The following is a 21,985-nucleotide window of genomic DNA, read 5'->3' on the forward strand; positions in this document are numbered from 1 at the left end:
TAGACCGCAGATACCATTAAATGATAGACTTTGTAAATTTTGTCATACGAACTCTGTAGAAAACGAAATACATTGTTTAATGGTCTGTCCTTTATATACAGAAATCCGATACGAAATTTAAAAAAAAAATCACTAGAACTTATTGATGACTTTGACAGAATGAACACAGAGATCAGATTTGTTGCTCTTATGAACTGTAAATACATACTTTTTTTTGGTTCATACATTGAATAGATTTTTTTCTTAGAAGAATTTTTTTTATGAAATTATAATTTGAAAACTATAATTTATTTATCATCAGTATTATTTTTTCTTTCTTTGTACATTTTTGTGTTTTACATAAAGGTTACTGTGATAGTCTTCATACAAGTTTAAATACTTTTATTTTCTTTTTACAAGATAAATTCAATTGACAATAATTTTAATTGATATTTATTAGAACATTAGCATTTTAATAAAGATTTTATTTATTTGTTTATTTATTCATTGTTTACTTATGTCAATGTTGATATTATTATTATTTTTATTGTCATTGTTAAAGATGTGCTTGTAAATAATTTATAAATTATATATTTCAAATGTGTTTTATTATAAATTTAGTGTCTCATAAGTCTATGTTACTTGTAGGCTGAGTATTGATCTTTCTTTTAACTGTTTAGTGTTATGAACTTGTATATTTATTTGTAAGATCAATATGTGACACTTTAATAAAATAATCATTATCGAAGTTACCTTATCTTCATCTTAAACTATAATCATTATATGTAAGGTGCATGGGAATTAACTATATATATATATTAAATGAACATAGATGAAAATATGGCATTTTTTTTTTAATTTAGCTAAATAAATGACATCTTTTAGAAAAACAACACCTGAAACAAAATACTATTTTAAGGGTGAGTGGGGGAGCGGTTGTCAGTTAAGTGTCCTTTTGGAAAAGCAGAAAATAAACATTTTGTAAGACACCCAGACCATGTCGAATTTGCAAGTGTCACTGTGTGTAACTCCCCACTCAGAAACAGATGTTTGTCTCTCCTGTTGACAAAGTTTGTTTTCAAAAAGTTAAAAGAGCGGTGGAAATTGAGAAGTACTCCGGAATAGAGTAAGTGAGTCAAACCTCTATAATGTCGTAATCTATTTGATTTTGTGAAAAATGTGTATTTTTTAATAATTAACAAGTGTGAAGAATATTAATCTCTTAAAATATCGTCATGTATGACCATATATATGAAAAAGATTTTTCTATTTATATTTTACGACAATAATTCACCAATCAAAACTATTGTTTGATCACATGACCGTCGCTATAACCATCGATGTAAACTATAATGGAGGGTATGCAAAAAAAAATGATTTCAATTAAAATGACAATGTAACAGGTGTAAATAATAATTAATAATTTGAACGTAGTGTATCTATGCATATAGATTAGATTCATATTTATTTCAAAATTAACGTATCCTACCGTTGGCATGCAAATAAATCTAAAATATTGTATAGAATGGTAAAGTTCACGTTTAAATTAGCATGCAGACAACTGTATATTACGTCAATAACATTCTTGAAAGTGAGCTCCCAGATGTTGTTGTTTGTTGACGTGTCGATATCACATGTTTTATTTGCTATCAAACTTTTCCACAATCTGCATCAGATGAAATTGCATGCATGTTAACAAAAAAATCCTAAAATTGAACAAAGTTTTATTGACACTATATGTTAATCAAGGTGTTATGTAGCATATAGTACATGTACATTTATATAGACCAAAAGCTGACCTGTTGACCATTTAATATGTACCCTGTGAAACAGCATAACACTTACAAGATTCAAGCTAATTGTTTTGGAATAGTTCGAATCACTTAGGTATTCATTGTCACACCATATTTTGTATGGTTTCAAAAAAAGTTTACATCATCAAATAATTAAAACTATCATATAACTTGACATTTTGATATTATAGGGATGATTTGAGTTTAGTAGATTTTAAAAACATTTCAATTTGTAGGGGAGTAAGGGGACATAATTTATCAATCCTTATATTATTATGGCACTAATTTATTGTCACTTCAATTACTAATATATTTTTTTATATATAGAATTCACCTGAAATAATTTGAAAGAAATTGGCAAATAAATAGGTGGCAAAATGGATCCACCAGCAGAACCTGTAGTGACAGGAAATGCACCAAATTCTCGACCAAACAGTTCAAGGGCTGGCTCCAGGAATTCTGTCAAGTTTCCAACATCTAATCCATTGCCACCAATTGGTGCAAAAGGTGACCATCAACCCAAAGAAGAATCTGATTCAGAGACTGATTCAATCCTTAGTGATGATGAAATGGGAAAGGGAGACGATGACACAAGATCTACAAAATCAAACATTTCAAGAGGTAAGATAGTATAACTGACCATAACTTCTAAAACACATTTGACCAATCAGTGCAAAGTAATTGTTATTGCAACCAATCAGATTCTTTTTAAATTTATTCAATGAAAAATACAGTTGCAGAGCACAATTAGTGAATCAACCAATCAGATTGTGACAATTGTTCTGACTGCCAATGAAACACAATGCACATTATGACCAGTCCAAATTAACTTGACAACATGTGGAACAAAATTAATTGAAAAAAGCCATGGATTAGGAAAGGTTTGCAATGGTTTTAAAAGACAGAACTATTGGAATTCAACATCCCCCATATGTTTACCTTTGTAAGTAAAAGTTGTATGCAAGGAAACACTTAATGATTTTTTTTTACCAAATCTAAAATCTGAATACATTGAATGTTAAGATTTTAAGGTGTTTCCAAAATTGCTCTTTTTTTTTTACCTGAAGAATGTTGATCAAGTTGATAATTAGTTAATACAAGTTTTAATTTCTTAAATACATGTGTTCTTTTTGATATAGCTATTTTTCTGTTCACTAGCTTTATGTATGTTAAGACATGGGATATAACTAAAATTAAATACTCATTTTACAGTAATGTACATGTAGATGTTATTAAATATTTTTTGAATTAAAAGTTAAATGGCATCAAATAATTTACAATGTACTTTAAACATGTTTTTTTTACTGTTCTTATAATTGAAACAATAAGGTATTCTACTAACACAGTACATGTTTACATATTTATTCCGTTATAATTAGAAAAAAGAAATTCTACCTTGAAGCAAAAATCATTCTGTCAGATTTATGTCATTGTAGAAGATGCTATTTTTTTCTCATAAAAATAAAGGAGACTGATTGTCGTATAAAATTGAAATACACTTTATAAAATACAATTCAACCACTTTAGAAGCAATTGTATCTTATCAATATGGTTATGTACATTGTGTAAGTATTGATAAAAAAAAAGGCCAAGGTAAAAACAATTATTTGTTTATGAGTATTCCTATATAATGTTCATAAAAAAAGATAACAAGAGAAGTTTTTAACACGATTTAGAATTGTTGATTTAGAAACCAACTTGGTAAATACATTTTGTTGATAATTTTTTTATTTTTCCTTAAGTATCATCAGCATCTTTAGACAAACCTGGGACAGGAAGTGCAAGGCCATCTATAGTTCGAGGCTTTAAACGTGAGATATCAGTTGATAGAGATTCTGATGATGAACGTTCCTCCAGAAGATCTGTAACATTCTCAGGAGAGTAAGTTTATAAAAAATAGTACATTTGTAATGTGCATATTTTCAAATGTGTTTTTTTTATTAAAGAATTGCCATTGCTATCTATTTTAGATGTTCCAATATATTACTATCATGATAATGGAAAAAAGTTTAGTTGCATTATGGTAAAAATTCCTTAAATTGATATTGATCTCGATATGATATGAACAGTAAGATGAATTGTTTTTAGAATTAAAAAAATATATGATATAAATGTTATATTCAGTTTGAGAGATTTATATTAGATAAGTCAGTTATTTGTTGTATGAAATAGTGATGAAGGCATTGACCTCTTTATAGCAAATCTATGGCAAGTAAAGAGACAATGGAAAAAGTAACATACGATGGAAGAAAAATAACCTTTATTACTCTGAATACTCAAACTGACTGGGATTGGTATCAAGATCATGGCGAAGAAGCTAAAATTTTAACAGGCAGATCAAGTAAGTAGATTTAAGCCAATATGTGCCAATCTGGTAATGGGAGATAACTGTGTGTAGTGGGAAGAAAGTCGATGGAACTATTAAGAAAATGGGCAATGGTTTTTTTCAATACCTTTTACACAAAAAATGACTGCTATTTTAAACAACTTGGTTTGCAACAAATATTTATTCATGTTTTATTTGAAATTCTGTTGACAAATTTGTATCTTTCATAGAGATAATTAAATGTACCAGTAGATTTTTGTATGCAATATTACATCAGTCAGAGTTCAATTTATAGATATTTTTTTATTAATTCCTTGCTTGTTGATGTTTTACTTTTTTATTATTATTAAAAATTCCTTGGTTGCGTTGAGATGATTATTATCTGTTTCTTCAGTAATAACTTTTTACATTACAGAAAAATTCTCCTTGAGATCTTCAATATCTAGTCGAGGCTCTAAAGGTTTCATCTGAATTTAATGTGCCAAAATTTCATTTTTTTTAATAACTTTAAGCTAGTTGTTTTGTGTGTCTTATTAAATAATGTTGATTTACTTTTTGCACTTTTAGATCAGTGCATGTTTGTTATATAACATTTTGAAAAGCTTTTTTTTTCTTTTTTTTTCTGAACAATAAAACTTCATTATGTAAAATTCATTTGAAAAAGTGTATGCATTTGATTGCTCTTTTTTTAAGAATAATAATAAGTTGAATGTCAAAAAACAATATACACATAAGAAAATCTTTTTTTGTATCATATTAAACATTTTGATTTTCATAGACATTCTTGTCCAAACTGGGTAAGATACCAGCATGAAAAGATTAATGTTTCCACCAAAGAAACAATATATATATTACACTAATATGAAAATAATTGTTCAATGTTGTATTAATTTATATCAAAGTTAAGTAAGAACATCATCACTTTTTTAAAAATACAATTTTTTACAGACAGGCTGAGGTTTGTTTTATTTAACCTGTGACCTTTAAAAATTGATAAAAAACAACTGTCAGTAAAATATTATTTTTATTCTTGTTGAAATACAACTATACAAGACAATCTAACAAAATATACCAATCAAACTTCACATAAAGCTTATTTATTTTGTTTGTGTGATAAAAATAGGGGATCAATTTTGAAAAATGAAAGAAAACAAGGAGCTAAATGTAGAAATTTCAAAGCCTGTATTGTTCTTAAGTAACTTGAAAAGAGTACTTTTCTATGCTGAAGATAGTATATAGAATGAAATTACATTTAAATGCATGAGTTTTGTGAGTGTCTAACTGCATGAGTTATATTTATACTTTAATTATTTAATAATTAAAATAAGTAAAGCTTAATTTAAATTTATTAATCAAATTGTAAGCAGATTGTAAAATAAAAATAATACAACTTTTCATCTCTCTTTATATATACATGTATAACATTTGATCTCTTTGGAGAAAAATATATACTCTAAGTAACTCTACATAGGTGTCATAATCAAGAGATTAGTGTTAGTTTGGAAGCCTGAATAATGTCATACTCATAGAGTGTTTACTTTATACATTTAAGATTGAACAAAACTTTTATACTACAGAATAATTACTTATGAAAATGTTAAGAAAGGAAAATGTGCTTTTAATTACTCAAAAATGGTCATTTACATGCATAGCCTTATCCATAAAATATAACTATTAAGTCATTTACATGCATAGCCTTGCATGTCCATAAATTATTACTATTAAGACAATATCTTTGCACGAAACATTTTATTTGCAAAAGATTTCTGGTGATGCTGTTGCTCAATTATAAATATGGAGAAATGGATGCTGTTTGACAGTTTTTGTCTTTATCGTATTCCTTAAATAAAGAAGTATCAAAGCCTATAGCAAAGTATGCTATATGTGAATTCAGATCTTATCAGCACTCAGTCTGATTGAAATACAGATTCTGTGTCCAGGCTTTAGTTTCAAGGATCCAAAAATGCTCTGTTCTACTTTCTGTTTTAAAGACCTTACAGAATCCTCTGGATTTGTGGTAATAATAAACACCTTCAGAAATTTGAAGGCAAACATTTTATTGGCTGATGTAACAGAAGAGAAGATAGAAGAGTGTTGTCAGATCCTTGTAAGTGAAGTGTGAACACATATCTATATTTTAAACTGATCATTACTGCAATGTCCATTAAGACTTGACTTTGATAACCATCTGGCTCTAAGGGCAGGTAATGGTATCAGGGTCCAAGACTAATTAATGGGATATTGGGTTAGCTTGTTTGATCACATTTAGATGGATGGTAGATGGTTGCACTTCTGGTTTCAGGTACACAGTCACAGCATGAAGACGGTCGGGATAGTCCTTGGTCACCAACAGGTAATGTTGCACTGTTACAGTTCCTAGTTTAGAAAAGAGAGAATTCATTTGGAATGATTATAAGATGGACCTGTTCTTCTGTCAGGGTTCATCTGAAGTTAACCTACCCTTCATGGATCCTTGATTATGTTAAGTTTATATCGTATATGTAGCTGCAATAAACTCGCAATGATTTTTAACATAAAATTTAAGCAAGAAAGCAAGACTTATGCACTTTTCTTTTTTATGATCGTCAAAACATTCAAATTATATAAAGTTGAAATTATGAAAATAAGAAGATTTGGAATAATTTCCAATGAGGCAACTCTTCACCAGAAACTAAATAACATAGAAGTTAGCAACTATCTTCAGTCACTGTATGGCATCAATCTTTTATCCCAAAACATGTTAAGAAGTGAAAAGGGAACCACTTAAAAGATTAAAAAATGTTTTGGAAAACCTTAAAGAAATTTGATTAATTATGAAAATTCCATGACATAGACAAATAAAATATAAATGATGTCATTGTTAAAGTCATCTTTATAAAATTGGAGTTATCTCCCATTGTCCAGAATTGTCAATGCTTCATTGACAATGCACTATCTAATTTTACTTCCCACAAATAAATGAAGCAATCTTTACCCTTTTGTGCTTACAAGCACTTTGATTCAATTTATTAAATACAAATTTTGCTTTTATAAGGGTTTTCTTTTTTAATTTGAACTGTAGGTAAACCAGAAGAAGAGGATGTGATAAAACCTAGTCCACCAACTCCTGAAGAATACGGGATACCACAGTTAGATCTCAGTGATAGTGATTCAGACTCTGTAAGTTAAGATGTCACATATTGTACTGTACATATTTGATTAAGTCTTTAAGTGATGATATATCTGTGCATTTATTGTGACCATAAGTTCTGGTAATATTAAACAGCATGAAATTCATTATTAATTTGAGTCTATTACCAAAAAGTAAAGTTTAATACACCTTATCGCTATTTGTCCGCCATTACTGGATATCACACAGGTTCCCGTAAAATGTTGACGTCACAAAACAAAATATCTGACGCCACAATGGAAAAGTGATTGTTGTATGGGTCAAAAGTTCAAGCGGCCGGATCAGCCGGGATTAGCGATAAGGTGTATTAGTACAGTACTGGAATGATAAATTTGATTTTGTTACGACACACATCTGTCTCAGTGACATTCAAAATGGTATGATAGAAAAATGGATTAAAATTGCATTTTTTTTTATTATTAGCCAATCAAATTATGGAATTGGTTGGACAAGGCTGGCTAAAAGATCTGTTTTATATATAATTTCTTTATATACAAACTTAAATTACATTTATTATTCTCACATGTTTGTATTTTGCTAAACAAATTTACAATGATATATATCACAATAATTCCTGAACTTACATCATTTTTATTTGTAATTTTGAGTTACAAATGCTAAAGCTGGAATTGATAAACTATGAAATAGAAGTAGCTGAAACACATATTTAATATGTATACATGGTATGGCATTATATAAATTCTTTTGGAGACTTTCATAAAAAATATGAATATCTAGTTATTAACTTTTTCTAAAGAGTTCTGATGAGGACAGCTATAGGAGGCACCACGAGGAGGAGGATTATAATTATATGCCAAGTATTGGGCCTCCTAATATTTTACAGGTAGTATATATTGGTGAAGGCAGATCTAGTGTTAGTTTTGCTTACTAATTTGTGGTGGTAGAAGCTAATATGTGTGCTGAATTGTCATATTTCTCATTACATTTTACACCATTCAAAATAAATCTTCTATTTACAAGGTCTGTTTTTTTAATTTATGGTCCAAAGCCATTAATTAAAAACAATTAAAAAATTCTTGTTTTGGTTAACAAAAAAAAAAAAAAGAAGACATATTTGGTAGATATCCATGTCTTTATTAATATCAAACAGTTAAAATGTCTTTAAACAGAATATCTAGAATACAAAAAATTCTGATATTGCAATGAAGAGATAAAAAACATGTTTTAAGCTAAATATATATGTATTATTCTTTTAAATTCATTTCTCATTTAAGATGTACTAAATTCTAAAAGAATGAACTTAGAGGGATATTTATAGGGCAATTGCATCAGAATATTTGTTTTGAATGGTTATAAAACATTGTTTTGTTTTGATAGTTAAATTGAGTTATTAATATACTAACGAGCTGTCCAGTGCGGAAAGGTACTGAAAATTGGTGCTATAAAAAGTTCAGCACAACTTTGTGAGATCAATAATAAAGTTTATCAAAGCTTTTCACTTCATAGCATAGTATAATGCAAATGTCACAATATGAAATAAATTATTTGCAAGTTTTAAGATGACAAAAAGGTCCAATGGCACTTAGATGGTAATAGAACCATTGGCTGTTTTTATTTGACATATTGGTTTGCGCAATCCTTGTTTTGATCTGGGTGGATATTAAAAACAAGTTTTTCTTCATTTGGTTACTAAATTAGACACCCTCATAGCTTACATTGTAAAATATGAAAGGAGGAGGTCCATATAGCTTACATCTTAAAAAAAGTGTTAATTTGTATTTTGTTTCTTTTCCCTTGGAATAGCTCATTTTGATTTATGCTTAATCTGTTTTGCAAGAAAGTTTGCATATTAAATTCACTAGCAGCATACAAGGTTATATTATTGTCACATTTATAAATACTAATTTGATTTTCTGTTGACAGCTCACATATACATATGTTAATATTATATATGTGAATTTAAAAGGAAATTCTCTAATTTTCTGAAGAAATTATGTTGTTAATTTAACCTTTAAGTGAAAAATGTGTCTTATTTGTTTTAATTGACTCAATATGATTTTTCAAATTCATGTAATCATTTGTCTTTATGCAACTAGGTACAAAATGTACTATTCTTCCAACTTCCTCCTAATCAACACCCAATATTAAATTTTCTCTTTACTAGATCTAAAAAACAGTTCTTCAGATGCATTGGAATGCAATGAAATGTAGCCCAGCTAACCACAGTGGGCTATATATAATTCAAATGTTCATATCTTATTTCTTATTTTTTGAATTATTTGTTCCAGAGTAAAATTAATAGATTATAATAAGTTGAATATTTGGTTCTCATAAGTTGAAGGAGTCATAACCATAAAGCTTTGAAATTAAAGTTTAAATTTTGATTGTCCAAAAACGCAAATATTTGTAAGAGAATGATTTCCTGTAAAATTGAATTATCAAAAGAGAAACTTTTTAACCTAGCTTGCAGATTAAATGCTGTTTAGATAATTATGCAAAATATAGGTCAAACTTTCCTTATTTCAGGTTCACAATGAAGGTTGCAAAATTACCAAACCATTGTTAGAGTTTTCAGTTTTTACTTGAATGTTGTGGTAGCTGTTATAAATATTGCATCGAAACCTTTTATTTTATATTATATTGCAAAGCATGTTACAGAATGCTAGCCATATGGATGCTTATCTGGCAGCTTTTTTGTAAACAGGTTCATATTTCAGAAGGTAGAAGAGCCATATCTTATATACTGATGCTTTATTCATGTATTCTGACATTACCATCTGACTTTGTCCCTTGTCCATGACCTTATTTCAAGGTTGAATGATCATTTATAAAAACTGTTTTATTATGTATATTTTGTGTAAGGTAGAATGTACAAGGAGCTTTATCATTTTCTAATCACTCTCTATTTGTTTTGTTCTTGGGCTTTGTCTTGACAACACCAATTTGTTGTTTAGGGTCAGAGGAGTGAATTGATAGGATTTATTTTAGTGTTTTTTTGAGAAATCACTGTATTTTATTGCCACCAGTGTAATGATTTCAATAATAGTGTGCAGTTCATGTAAATTAATCTATAAACCTTCAATCATTTTATTTTAATCTGAACTGACATGAATAAAGTATTCCTTAAAAATATAGTTGTTTATCCAAAATAAATTCTGTCTTAAACAATTAATAAGTTCTAACAAGATTCTATTAAAATATGTATAAATGATGTAAGGGATTGAGAATATTTATTAGAAACATTAAATGAGTTTGCTATGTTACAATACATATAGATTTCCTAATTCTCATTTATGTTTATTTACACTTTAGTATAATAGAGAATCAGAAAAGAAAGAATTTGATGTTGAAGATCCAGATGCACGATTGATTGAGGATGAGGTTGATGATGATTTCCCAAAAGATGACCGTGGATTACAATATGGAATATTTGGTGGTGTTTGTGAATTTTGTGGACATGATATACAACCTTTCCCAACCTTAGAACAGCAGTTAAATTTCCCACCGGATCAACTTTTCTGTTGTGACCGGTATAGGGAATTCTTTGATTTTGCAACAACAACTGCATTTTCAATGGCAGAAGAACAGAAGAAGAAATCAAAGATGATCAATATCAAATCACATGGTCCATTTTCTGACAAGAAAGCAAAAAAAGCAGCACAAGAACGAGCAGAGAAAAGGTATGCAAAGGAGAAAATTAATAATAAGATTTTTATTATTTTCTTCTTTTAAAAACTTGTTACAAAATCTGTACTACATGTACATGCATATACATTTTAATGTAAGGAGGCTTTGAGAACAGTCCATACCATATAGCTTTTCTTTGTAATGGCCTAAATGAGTACAGAAGTTTGACCTTGTCTTATACAGTGAAACTTCTTTAAACCGGTCCCTCTTAATACCGGTTCTCCCTTCATACCGGCCAAAACCGCAAGTCCCGGCCGGCGTGTATGTAAATAGACGGTCATGTAACCTTATAAAACCGGCCACCCCTTTAAACCGGATACCGGCCGTTATTTGTGTATTTGTGTAATCAAAATCAATAAAATATCACCTCATAAAACTGGCCTTCTCATTTGTAATCATTAGTCCATATATTATATTGTTATATAAACAAACAAGTTAATCCGGTCAATTAGACACCTGCATGGCCACTGAGTAGTGTTCACCTGTCAATGTCAAATCAATATCCCAAAAAAATTATCGGTTGAGAGATTTTGATCTTCACCCACGCTAATCAATGATGATAGTTAATTGTCATTAAATGTTTTAGCTTGGCTACTTTATTTGATCATTTAAAAATTTTTTTTTTTAGGGAAATGATAAAAATTAATCACTCACTTTAACTTTTGCAATTAAATCATATATCGTTATGGTCGGGACAATCTATTGAAATTTAACAAACCTTTTTAGTTTATTTAATGTGTGTATTATTAGTTAGAGGTGTGGTGCTTTAATGTGTGTGCATTGCTTATGAAATATTATATGAACATTTACTAAATTTTATCACCGGTATAAGGAAATAATTCGTAAATATAACTCAACATGCAGACATCTTATACGTTCAGGTATTTCACATCCAAAATTTTATGGAAATATTCTTTATAAAGCACAAAAATGTCAGTATTCTCCTCAGAAACTAACAAAACCTTTAAATAGACTTATTAAAAGGGGATATAGTTACGATACTGTTGTCAGGTCATTAAAGATTGCATATTTTGGATTTAACATTGATTCACTGATAGGGTCTTTGCATCGGAACTAAACACATTTATTTCTAAAAAAACAGTTGTTGGCATGACACGGGTTATGTTCTTCTCATATATTTTATGATAGTATGATACTAAACCCCTAACGGGGGGGATTGTACCTGATATTCATATGATGAAGACATAATCTTTCAATCAGTTTAATTGAGGTCTGGAGCTGGCATGTCAGTTAACTGCTAGTAGTCTGTTGTTATTTATGTATTATTGTCATTTTATTTATTTTCTTTTGTTACATCTTTTGACATCAGACTCGGACTTCTCTTGAACTGAATTTTAATGTGCGTATTGTTATTCTTTTACTTTTCTACATTGGCTAGAGGTATAGGGGGAGGGTTGAGATCTCATAAACATGTTTAACCCCGCCGCAATTTTGCGCCTGTCCCAAGTCAGGAGCCTCTGGCCTTTGTTAGTCTTGTATGATTTTAAAATTTTAGTTTCTTGTGTATAATTCGGAGTTTAGTATGACGTCCATTATCACTGTACTATTATGCATATTTTAGGGGCCAGCTGAAGGACACCTACGGGTGCGGGAATTCTCGCTACATTGAAGACCCATTGGTTGCCTTCGGCTGTTGTTTGCTCTATGGTCGGGTGGTTGTCACTTTGACATATACACCATTTCCTTTCTCAATTTTATCGTATGGTACCGATGGGCAGAGCTTCAAATTTTCATTAATATGAAATATTGATATTAAAATTGTTTTGTTATATAGTTGCATTTTATTTGTTATTCTTGCAAAATAAAAAAATAATAAAGATACAAATGATGTTTCAATATTTATTTCATAATCAATTTAGATTACAAAGCTAAATTTACGCAACAAAACAAACTTTATGATTGAGGTACAATACATGGTAAAAAAAACAAATGCACACATATTGAAGGGAAGTAACTCTTATATTGAAGGGAAGTAACTCTTGTTAATTTCAAATTCATTAAACCGGCCGAATCCCGTGGTCCGACGGGCGGCCGGTTTTGAGAAGTTTCACTGTACCTCCTTGTAATGTTAACTGCTCTTTACTTGGTGTATCTACTCTTTCTTGTCATTGAACTTTAAGTTTTGAACTTCGACCTTGTCTTATACCTTCTTGTAATCTTAACTGCTCTTTACATGGTGTATCTAATCTTTCTGGTCACAAAATGATGTGTGTTTACATATGCATAAACATCTTTCTTTATCTTGACCATATGTCTTAAAACTCACATAAAAAAATTGCACATTTCTTGTTTTGTCAGTGTTGTTATTCAACTAATTAGAATAAGATGGAGAGGTTGATAATTGGCTGCACAGTAAGTTAATAATACATTGCTGCACTCAATCCCACCATTGTCATAATTATGCATAGATTTATATTACCAATACAGTATCCTGTCAGCCTCTACGCTATTTTCTTCTCAAATCATTATGCATTCTAAACTAAACTTAACATATCAATACTACCACAGCATGATGCTCCTTTTAATATATTTTTCATAGATGTGAGAGTGACCAAATACAGGTTTCTATTGAGATTCAATCTTATATTCATTGATGCATCATACTTATACAATCTATCTATTGTAAACTTGATCTTTATTCTCTTTTTTCTAATTTCTGTTCTTTAAGCTTGTTTTGACTTATCTATGATGTGCTTTGTTCTATTTCATCCTCCAGAGGAAGAGCCTGTGGCCAACCATGGTAAACAGGAAATTATTCATAATTATCATCTTCAGTGCTCATCACATAAGATAAGCTTTTAGATTTGTTTCTTGTAACTTTGTTTATTAATGTTAATTTCAGTAAAGTTGATCTTCTGTGAAATTGTGTCAAAATTCATGCTATTTCTTTCTGAATCACTTTTGTTTGTTTAATTTTATGTATTATATATCTTTTTAATTTTCATTATTATTTATCCCATCATTTACCTATTTAACTATATCTTCTTCTGTAAAGAGTACCATTGAATTGTTTTCACTTTGCTCATTTGTTAGTGTGCACTTCTGTATCAATTTATCTACACATCTTAGTATCCAGATTCATATTTATTACATGGTCCGCATTACCTCCCCTTTTGACCATTATTTAATGGTTCTCTATGATATGTTATGTCTAAATTATAAATGCAATAATTCTGCAAAAAACAACAACCAAATTCTTAAAATGAATAATGATTAGTATATATGTATATTAGCAAGCTAGAATAGATGAACCTCTGTATTCTACCCAATCCCTTCAAATAATAATGACATCTGCATTTGAAGTTTTCATGTTTAATTCATTTTGCTATCTTATTTTTGACAAGATATAACTGTATTACTGAATATATTTAAAATTGTTTTCAGGATGAAAGATAGAGAGATGGCACGTAGACAACAAGAAGTATCTGGAATGTCAACGCAGTCTAACTTTATGAATTGTGAGTCTATTCAATCTGTTAGTCCATGTATAGAAAGGCTACACATTGAAAAGTGTTTGTGTGTGTGTTGATAACACTTTTTAAATTGTTTAATTGAGCACAATTATATGTATAAATATATACATAATAAGATAAATTAGAATATGATTATTGCACTCATTGAGGAGTTTTAAGTATTGAAAAGAAATTTCGTTGATAATAGAATGACTGTAAAAAATAACAGAAATCAATTTTGTTTAGTGGCAGTGCTTCATCTTTTTATTTTTTTATTTTTATCCTGTATTTTGTGGACTATTTTGTGTCTTTGATCTGAGTAGTTAGGAGTGTATATATTCTTATGACATACTATCATAGGACTGTGAACTCATATCTACAATTCAGTGGTCAGGTCACCGTCAGGATAAGTCTTTCTATATTACCTTGTTTCATTAGTAGCTATACATATATATAAGCATTTGGTAAATGTTTTGGACATGGTTGCATATGTCTTATGACTTTGACCTCTTTATCACACTCCAGTGATCATGTTAAGCACATCTGCATTAGTTGGATGTTGTTTGATTGTGAGGAGTATATGTCTGACTGAAATATGATATATTATGATATATAACCTTGACCTTACTTTAATATTCTCATTAATTTTAAGAACAAGAACTGTTCTTCTGTACATGACATGTTGTTTGCGCCTTGTTGATTGCCACTGTCAAAATGGATTGTGGCAACTCTTTAGATACAGTATGGTTAATATTTGATTATTGTTAAAATACCAACACTGCCATTTGTGTGAAATGAGAATGTTAGATAGTGCAAATGCATGCTGATGCAGCTAATGATAATATAATAAATTATAAATATACTGAGTGCCAATAGAAACACAACACATACATTATGTTTTTCCATTTGCTTATAAAAATTCAAACTGACAATAAATTTTCATTGCACTTTGATCAATCTTTTTAAGAGTTTACAGACTTTAAGGATATGCATAAAACTGTTTCAGGAATTTTTGTTTGGGTTTATCCATGTTGAAATCTGTCGAAAGTTCACAAATTCCACATTTTTATCCCAAAAAAAAATCTAGATTTGCTGCAAAATGTCATCCTGGCATCATACTGGTAAATACCTCAATTAAAAGTGACATATTTAGCTGTCATCGTTTGCATTTGTGTCATTGTGATAACATTGGATGAAAACTGATGAAATTTTTTTTTGACCTCTATGAGACTTTTACAGTTTCTCTGAAGGAAAAGGTTTGTTTGAACCCATACTGTTCAATTAGTGTGTAGCCAAATGTCTGAAGAATGCCTTTAAACAATTATTTTGTATTTATGCAAACAAGGATATATGGGGACCCTGAATATGATGTGTTGTGTGTTTGTTGGCATTTATTATAATTTCTGTTTCTTGCAAAGGTGTTGGATTCATAGACATTTAGGGATGCATATTAATAAAATCTTTCATATTTTAGCATGTTAGAAATATGAAATGGCTTACTTTAATTTCTGCTATGTTAAACATCATTCATCAGATAATAATATTGATATTAAACCATTATTTAAAAAACATTTATCATAATTATGTGGTAGGTCTAGATAGATGAGATTTTCTTGTAAGAAGACCTCATTTGGAGAAAAGAATGCATTTATTGCATTTAAGAAATAGGTTAATTCTTTCATAACTCTGGTATCAACACAGGAATCACCACAGGGAAATTTGAAGTGAACTGCAACAATACTGACTGGTATAGAACAAGAATTAATTCTATATTCATAAAAAAAATCATGTTAAATCCTCCAGAAAAAAAGTTACAATAATTTGTAAGGAACTTACAATTTAACTTCATCATGATTGTAAGGTGTAACTGGGGGGTGCTGAGAAAATTAAGGGCTGAAGAGAAGAAAAATAAGGCTGCCAGACTGCTGAGAATGTACGGGTTATGTCTGCATTAGGTTGTGGTGATTTCTGACTGATACATTCTTCTACATGATACATACTTCTTCATGATACATCATCTGTAACAACATTATATATAACTACTTCTTTGAGAAATTTGTGGAGAAAAAGTCTTAAAATAAGTTTCTGAATTAGACACAGGAAATCTGTAATGTTCATTTCATTTTTGTCAAGTGCCATCTTTACTTTCAATACTACTGTACATTTCAAAATTGTGTATTAAAGTAATGTACTAGTTTAATAGTCCATCAAAACAAAGAACAATGACCTTAAATAGTCCTGAAATTGCTAATTTGTTACAAAAGGTGAAATAGCAGGGTACATGTATCTTTGAACACAAGATCCACTTCTAATTGTAACTCTGACATGCTTCTCGCACAGATTTCTCATACTATCTTTCTCATTTCATATTTCTTTTTCTTCTTTCTAATCATTCTATCTTTTCAAGCTTTTCTGAGATTGATTTTACATATATGCTGTACATTGTTTTAGCGGGGGCAGCAGCATCTGTTGCCCGAGTTAGACCAGGAGCCCCTCCTCCACAGCCGATTGGTAGGTGGAATCATGGGATAATTGCATGATTACCGGCGACACCTTCAGTGTTCTTTAAATAAGATATATTAACTTAGTTAGCTTATGCTTTAGTATATGGGATAGATTAAAATTAGATAATGTTAGATATGGAATATGTTTTTGATTGTTGTGGTCTCTGTTTCAATGGATACATTTTGCATATTTTTATATGTGCTTTAAAAATAATATATGAAAAATATTTTTGCTTTGAAGTGTCAAATCAACAAATTTTACATTTTGTATTGAATTTTTTGGTATACTATCAGCAAAGCTGGGTTTTTTTTATTAGTTAAAAATTCATACAGATTAACTTTTTAAATTGACCATACATATTTCATGTCTGATTCCTTCAATATCTTGCTTTCATGTATCTAACAGATGCTTGTCTGTATCACATATTTGTTTTTCTTTTCTTTTATTCTCTAGACAATTCCTTCTCTTACTATTCTACACACCAATATTATATACACTTTTTTGATAATTCATGCATTAATGCAAGCAATAGGAAATGAAAATATGTATTTCATTTAAAGATTTTTTTTTATTATTATTGATTCACCTAAATGAGAACATTCACATCAATAAACAGAAATTTAGTACTATTAGTGTTAAACTTAAAAAATGTTAGGTTAAAAATAAATGATATTCTAATATTGTAATATTAAGTATTAAACCATTGTCTTAAGTCAAGAAGGTTAAAAAAACAAACACCATTAATTTCATCTGTTAGACTCACCAGGCTGAAACAGCCAGTGAATGCCATTTTCATCACTTCCAGTTTGTCTTTGTTGTAGAACCATCAAAATATTTAAAATATAAATCTTTGAATCAATATCCAGTTAAAAAAATTGGTCTCAATGATTCTTTTTGAAAACTATTTCCATCATGTCCATTGATGCATTTGTTTTTTACATTATATGTGTTAGGCCTGTTGTTCAGAAATTTGAATTTCATTTACCAATTATATCCAAGAGGATGTTTACTGCAGTTTTTCAACCAATGGAATTATTCCATGTTACCTGAAATAAAATGATAACATTTCAAATTAAAACAAATGGGGTCTGAATAATCAGATAAAGGGGCCTTTTCTTAAATTTGACATGGTAAAATTACTGTCTATATTTTACATAGAAGACTAGTGAGGAATAATGCACATTGGTTCTAATAGATATTGCAGTATCAGTCATACTATTGCTGCTAAGATTATTTTCTGCTTCTGTCCATGTTTATCAGAATATTGCTCATGTTCTGTGAAAAAAGGTGTAGTTTTTATTCTTACAAGTCATTAGTCTGAAATGGACCTAAGAAGAGGTATGTATTGCAAACTCTGAAAAGAAATGAGCAAAAGAACTATATTGCTTTAACAGAAATGCTTCATAATGATGATAATGGTGTAATATTTGAACCAATGTATTTTGCAAAAGGATATGGGTTAAACCCCAGAAATAACTTCCAGAGCTTATTGCTTTATTTCCTATATCATGTGATGTGATGTAAAATCTGCATTTATCTGAAAGGATTATATGGTGATGGGAATCAATTGATAGACTTGAGATTTTTTATGTCAGATATTCAAGTTCAATTCTAGTTTTGGAATCTTTTACATTTTAGTTCAGTTAATTAAAAACTTGAAAATATGAAATAAGATTAAGAATTAAAATGGTAATTACATTAAATATAGATCAGTCAAAATTCGTTCATTGTTATTTTCTGTGGAAATTTTGATATAAGTAAAATTGGAGACACTTTGTTAACTTTTTAGAAAATCGTAATACTTCTTCACGAGAAAAGAGTAATTTGTCTAGGTCAATTAGCAATATAGTAGCTCAACTTTCTGATGTGGACATACCTGACCATTATGAAGGTAAATGTCTTGATATATGATTTCTTATGGTATTTTTCTCGAAATAAAAGTTGATTTATCGATATAAGATGGTTTTGTATAGCAATTGTTTGTCTCTGTACAAGATCTATAAGAGAACAAGAAACATTCCTTGCCTCGGATTTGGTGAAAGGAAGGTTTTTATAGACATTTTTCCAGTAACTTGACCTTGAATCTGCAAAAATATGTGATTTTTACTAAGTGATGTTATAATTAAAGGAATAATACAGATTTATCTGGAAGATAATTTTAAATGTCATGTCTCAAGACCAATTGTGCACATTTAAATACTTTTTTTAGACAAAATTAATTACACATCTTATAATTTCACTCTCATATGTTTGATCACAGTTTATTAATTCACCACTACTAAAATAAAATGTGTTTAAAATTTCAAGTGTAGAGATTAAATTTACAATAATTGATGTAGTTAAAATCCGTTCATTGCCTTGAGCTAAACCCAACCTGCATGCTGTTTGTGAGTAACTTCCCCTTAGATAACATTAACACATAGTGGATTCCCTCCCCTTCCTTTATTAGATCATTTTTTTTAATTAAATTTTTTTTTTCAAATCTAAGCACTACAATTTTAATTTAATAGACTTTAATTCTGTAAATGATAATTGTTTTTTAATTTTTTCTGTTAATTGAAATTAATAAATTTTATTTCTTTGCATGAACTATCAGTTAACATTCAATATGTAATCAATGGAAATATTTATTTAGTTCAATTTGGTTATGGTTTATACATATTAACACTTTAGGATTGCATTATTTGTTAACGAGGGATAGCATACTTTCCATTTCATAACATTCAACAAAAATAATCAGCTGAGACACCTGAAAATGAGTTTTTAAATGACTTTTTGGAAATTTGGAAAATGAAAATTTTTGAAAAATGTCTGTTCGGTCAGCTCACCTTTTATAGAAAATTTGATGCAAAATTATTTAAAAATTGAAAGTATGCTTGAAATTGATAGAACTCCCAATTACAGTATCAATTTTATAATATTTGTTGATTATATTTGCAGTCGCTCGTCAAGTCAAGACTATAAAATACCAACTGTCATCACAGATGTGTTTAAATGAAGGATGGACAATTAGACCTCCCAGTCCTGTTCTACCAGATGACGACAATGATGTGTTCACACCAGAACCATTAGATCCTGCCATGATTGCTGATGGAAAGGTCAGCATCCTTTCCCTATGCAGTATACAATATCTTGTAGTGAAATATTTTAGTAGGACTGTTGCTTATTTCTTGATAGTAATGACGAGATCACAAAATGGATATTTTCTGTGGTACAGTCATTCACCAAAAATAAGAAGTTGAATGCTAAAAAAAAGAAGATCTGGAAAAAGAAATTAACAAAAATTAAAATACTAATATCTGGCAGACTTTTATGTCTTTGTATTCACCAGAAGGAAGCTATTAATTGATGGATTCTATGTCATATGGTCTTTGGTAGAGAGTTGTCTCATAGCAAGCATACCACATCTTCTTATATATATATGTAGGACTCTAAAGTGCGATGGGACTCTAAAGTGCGATGGGACTCTAAAGTGCGATGGCCACGCTAAAGTGCGATGGTCTACGCTAAAGTACGATGGTGTCGCACGCTAAAGTGCGATGGTTGTTTGTTTGCTAAAGTAAGATGGTATATCACGCTAAAGTGCGATGTACCAAAGGGTACGGGTTCGAGGGCTTTATAAAAAAAACAACGCTCAATGCAACAATGGCCCTTTTGTATTATCTAGTATTATAAGGTGTATACCATAGATTTGAAAGGCAGTACAACTTAACAGTAGCCTTAAGTGAATAATTTTCAAAGACCGACCATGTAATAATTGCTAAAAAGGTAATTTAGGTGTCACAGAATACTATATATTGCTTGTAAATGTTTTTTTGACAACTCGTGCGTATTAAATATTGTTATAATTGGTGTAGCTTGCCGTACATAGTCTATCGCTTATGGGTACACCTTCCCTTACAAATCGTCCTTTTTAAGTTAAAAGATACAAAATTCGATTACTGTCGGAATATGTAACATTTATTTGTTTAATTTAAATGAGAGAAATAAAAGGCGATGTTTTCCGAGCTTAATTTTCTTCCTTTTTTGTAGCAACTACACATCCATGATAATGTTATATTTTCAGGCAATGTACAAACTAATGTTTTAGCCGATCAGTTATAACTTACGCATGAAAATATGAACCTTTATATTGTACACGTTACTTTTCAATAAAAGCGACATTTTAAAGGGAACCGCAAAATAAACTGCAACATAAACGATGATTCAAATGTATCCGTTCGCTTCCAATAAAAGCAGGATACAGGATATCTATGCGAATACTGCTTGTATCTATTAGGCCTATAGTAAAACAATCGACTGCAGCAGGTTACAAGTTCTTCTTCCAGCTACCGAAATAAAACACATTTTCTTTAGCCGACAAAGCACGGTTAGCCGGCTGATTTAAGTTATCTAAGTTATTGGTTGAAAAGTTTTTAATGAAATATTTGTAATTTGTCTACCGGCGTGTTCATTTTCGGATTGTATAAACGACTGTTAACGTCATAATCAAACTACGTTTATAACGTCTATACTTTCGCGGACCATCGGATTTTAGCGTATGGAAGAATCGCACTTTAGCGTAGACCATCGCACTTTAGCGTGACCATCGTACTTTAGCGTCCCCATCGCACTTTAGAGTCCTACATATATATTAAAACACTTATTGATTTCTGCATCATCCCTTCCTTTAAAATTGTGAATTTAACATTACCTGTTGACTGTCAACATAAAGCTTAGTGATACTACCATATAGAAAACTTTATAATAACCTACTAAGTTGAAAGGGCAAGATAGTTGTGGCCATCAGTACATATCATATATCTGTAAGAGATCCTATAGTAATTATAATGACATATCAATATCATACCATAAATGAAATGTTATTCAAAATGAACTTTTATTTTTGCTACTATTTTAGTGGAGAGAAAGACCAATGATAGAGAAGTTTTACGAAGATGAACAGAAATTTGTTACGTTGTTTCCAGATGGTACAGGAAATGTTTTGTATCCTTTAAATTCTGCATTCAATTATATATTTCAATGAAAATGATGGAGCTAATTGATAACTGGTGCTGTTCAGTCTTGTTTGAGGAGACTGTATATCCATCAG

At 29.8% G+C, this 21,985-nt stretch overlaps 1 protein-coding gene across 11 annotated transcripts in view; it reads left to right on the forward strand.

Annotated features, from left to right (window-relative positions):
• Positions 1-1,217: 1,217 nt before the first annotated feature.
• The window catches only part of LOC139517466 (glutamate-rich protein 6-like), a 29,418-nt gene continuing 8,650 nt past the window's right edge, over positions 1,218-21,985 (forward strand). Inside the window, exons 1-13 of one of the 11 annotated variants that reach the window (XM_071308551.1) lie at positions 1,218-1,338; positions 2,100-2,393; positions 3,515-3,653; positions 3,971-4,113; positions 6,401-6,451; positions 7,160-7,257; positions 8,025-8,111; positions 10,541-10,908; positions 13,653-13,676; positions 14,321-14,394; positions 16,840-16,899; positions 19,834-19,991; positions 21,794-21,879. In XM_071308551.1, coding sequence (XP_071164652.1) covers positions 2,150-2,393; positions 3,515-3,653; positions 3,971-4,113; positions 6,401-6,451; positions 7,160-7,257; positions 8,025-8,111; positions 10,541-10,908; positions 13,653-13,676; positions 14,321-14,394; positions 16,840-16,899; positions 19,834-19,991; positions 21,794-21,879 — 1,532 coding nt within the window. In that variant the 5' untranslated portion in view covers positions 1,218-1,338; positions 2,100-2,149. Of the gene's footprint in view, positions 1,383-2,099; positions 2,394-2,557; positions 2,716-3,514; positions 3,654-3,970; positions 4,114-6,400; positions 6,452-7,159; positions 7,258-8,024; positions 8,112-10,540; positions 10,909-13,652; positions 13,677-14,320; positions 14,395-16,839; positions 16,900-19,833; positions 19,992-21,793; positions 21,880-21,985 lie in introns of those variants that run through there. The other 10 variants (XM_071308553.1, XM_071308556.1, XM_071308554.1 and 7 more) reach the window with 10 other exon arrangements.

The sequence above is a fragment of the Mytilus edulis genome, chromosome 3 (genome assembly GCF_963676685.1).
Source record: "Mytilus edulis chromosome 3, xbMytEdul2.2, whole genome shotgun sequence".
NCBI lineage: Eukaryota > Metazoa > Mollusca > Bivalvia > Mytilida > Mytilidae > Mytilus > Mytilus edulis.